This window comes from Austrofundulus limnaeus, unplaced genomic scaffold (genome assembly GCF_001266775.1).
Source record: "Austrofundulus limnaeus strain Quisiro unplaced genomic scaffold, Austrofundulus_limnaeus-1.0 Scaffold615, whole genome shotgun sequence".
NCBI lineage: Eukaryota > Metazoa > Chordata > Actinopteri > Cyprinodontiformes > Rivulidae > Austrofundulus > Austrofundulus limnaeus.
Window position 1 is genome coordinate 199,123 of NW_013953017.1, and position 2,324 is coordinate 201,446.

The following is a 2,324-nucleotide window of genomic DNA, read 5'->3' on the forward strand; positions in this document are numbered from 1 at the left end:
GATTTAACACGGTTAGTTAATATGGAGGCGTTATGCTGATGGAGACTTAACGTGGTTTTATTGTGAAAATCCCACAGGAAGTAGTTCATTGTTGAGTTAGAATTAACTGGTGTGCAAGGTGAGTCGTGCTGATAAGCTTTAATAAATAACATAAAACAATAAACCCGATCATAATCTTTTCTTGACCCTCCTCCTTCACGACTGGACCAAAATGATGACTACTGTCTGCAACCACCAGTCAGAGAAGAACAGACACAGAGGAGGGAAACAGACACAGACAGAGCTACAGGAAAATAAAAAGGTCAATAAGTAGGGTTTGTACATTTTATTAACAGCTGAGCTGTAATGAAAAGAAAAATACCGTCAAATACTGTGAAACTGGTAAAAATGTTGAAAATACTGTGATATATAATTTTGATCATATCGTCCAGGTCTATATATAAATCACAGTCAAAACAAAAGATACCAGGGGCCTCATGTATCAACTACAGTAAACTAGGCCTGTCGCGATAGTCAAGAAATCAATTAATTTCACGATAAATTATTTTGAGGTCGGTAAAAAAAAATGAGGACGATAAGTTTCATTTTCCTGCTTTTTTGTTTACTTCGTCTCTCTCCCTCTCTGTGCTCCGCTACACAGGAGCTCAGCTGACTCCTCCCCTCCTGTTTTCTTAGTGTGGGAGGAGTCAACTCTCAGTTTAGCATGAGAGCTCGTAGCAATAACAAACTAAAGAAACGTTTCAAAGCAGAACGCGGCTGCTGCAGTGTCGGAGCACTGGAGCTTAAATTTCGCTGCGGGCAGACACACACAGAGATAGGCCTCACCAGGCTGTGTGGTTTGCTTCATCTCTAAAGACAAGCTGCTCTTTAATATTGTTTATTTACTGTCTTAGTTGTGTGTGGTGCTTAATTTACATTTTGTTGTTCTTTGGGTTTTTTTTTTCAAGTGCATTTTTTGTTAGAGACTGAGAGTCCACTTTGTTAAACATTCTTTTAAAAATTAAAGTTTATTGATTTATTACACTTACATATTACGCTTTTATAATTATTAGCTGTAAAATGGTCACCAGGCAATATTATCGCTTATCGCAATAATTTGTAAAATTATTATCAGCAAAATTTGTTATCGTGACATATGTTTACTGGACACAGTGTCACACACTTTCTCGTTGTGCATTGCATTGCACTTATTACTATGATAACCGAACATTGCAAACAACATTTAGTTTTTATCTCACCTCAGCAGTGACCCTCTGAAGACGACCTGAGCCCAGTGAGCCGTGTTTTGTCTCCTGCTGAGACACAACATGTTCCTCACACAGAGTGGGGAGGAAATCTCTGAACAGAAACAAGTTGGAAAAGTTCATCTGTAGTCGACAGGTAAAATAACAAGAAATATTAAGTGGTTAGGTAGACACAGACACACACAGACACACACACACACACACACGCACACACACACACACACACACACACACGCACACACACACACACACACACACACGCACGCACGCACACACATCAAACTTTACTCATTTCTTTAAAAAACAAAATAAATTCAGTATATAATTAAATACAAATCATAAATAAGTGAAAGGTAGCAGAAGACAAAATCTTAAATATCTGTCTTTTTTTCCTCAGATAAATAAGTTTAATCAAAAATAAACTTCAAATTTCAAAAACAAAACAAATAAAAAAACAATCAAGGTTTGACTCCTCCTCCAACAACATATGGTACATTATATTGTTACATATTTCTGCAATAAATTAACTTTTATTATTCTCTTAAAGACTCATTGGGCCTCATGCAAGAACCGTTGGTACACAGATTTGTTCTTAAGTTGTGCGTACGAGTGATTTAGGAGAATTTGTGACATTCACCAATGTTTTCGTATTCTAAGATTTTTTTCAGATACGAACAAAATTCAGGAGTGGTCCAGACCTGTCGTATATTTTACCAGCAGTCAGTCTGCTATGGTTGGCCTCTGAGGCCATAAATCGGGCGTATATTTACGTGCAAATCCTAACACGCGGTGAAGTAAATAACGTGCGAACGCGCAGTGGCGCCACGCGCGGTGCCGCAAAATAAAGTGCGAACGCGCGGTGGCGTTACGCGCGAACGCGCGGTGGGTTAGGGTAGAAAACGCCAACACGCGTTATTTAACGCCACCGCACGTTCGCACGTTATTTACGGCACCACGCGTTAGGATTTGCACATAAATATACAGCCGATTTATGGCCCCAACGGCTTGCCATAGTCTGCTGTTATCCAGACGGGTTTTCTTCATTAATAACTTTATATTTCATTAGTTTGAAGATATTTT

At 38.8% G+C, this 2,324-nt stretch overlaps 1 protein-coding gene across 1 annotated transcript in view; it reads right to left on the reverse strand.

Moving 5' to 3' along the window:
- Positions 1–2,324, reverse strand: part of LOC106531281 (zinc finger MYM-type protein 1) — a gene marked incomplete at its 5' end in the record, with an annotated part of 5,985 nt that overhangs the window by 1,323 nt on the left and 2,338 nt on the right. The window contains 1 exon segment of the mRNA XM_014027096.1: positions 1,239–1,338. Coding sequence (XP_013882550.1) covers positions 1,239–1,338 — 100 coding nt within the window.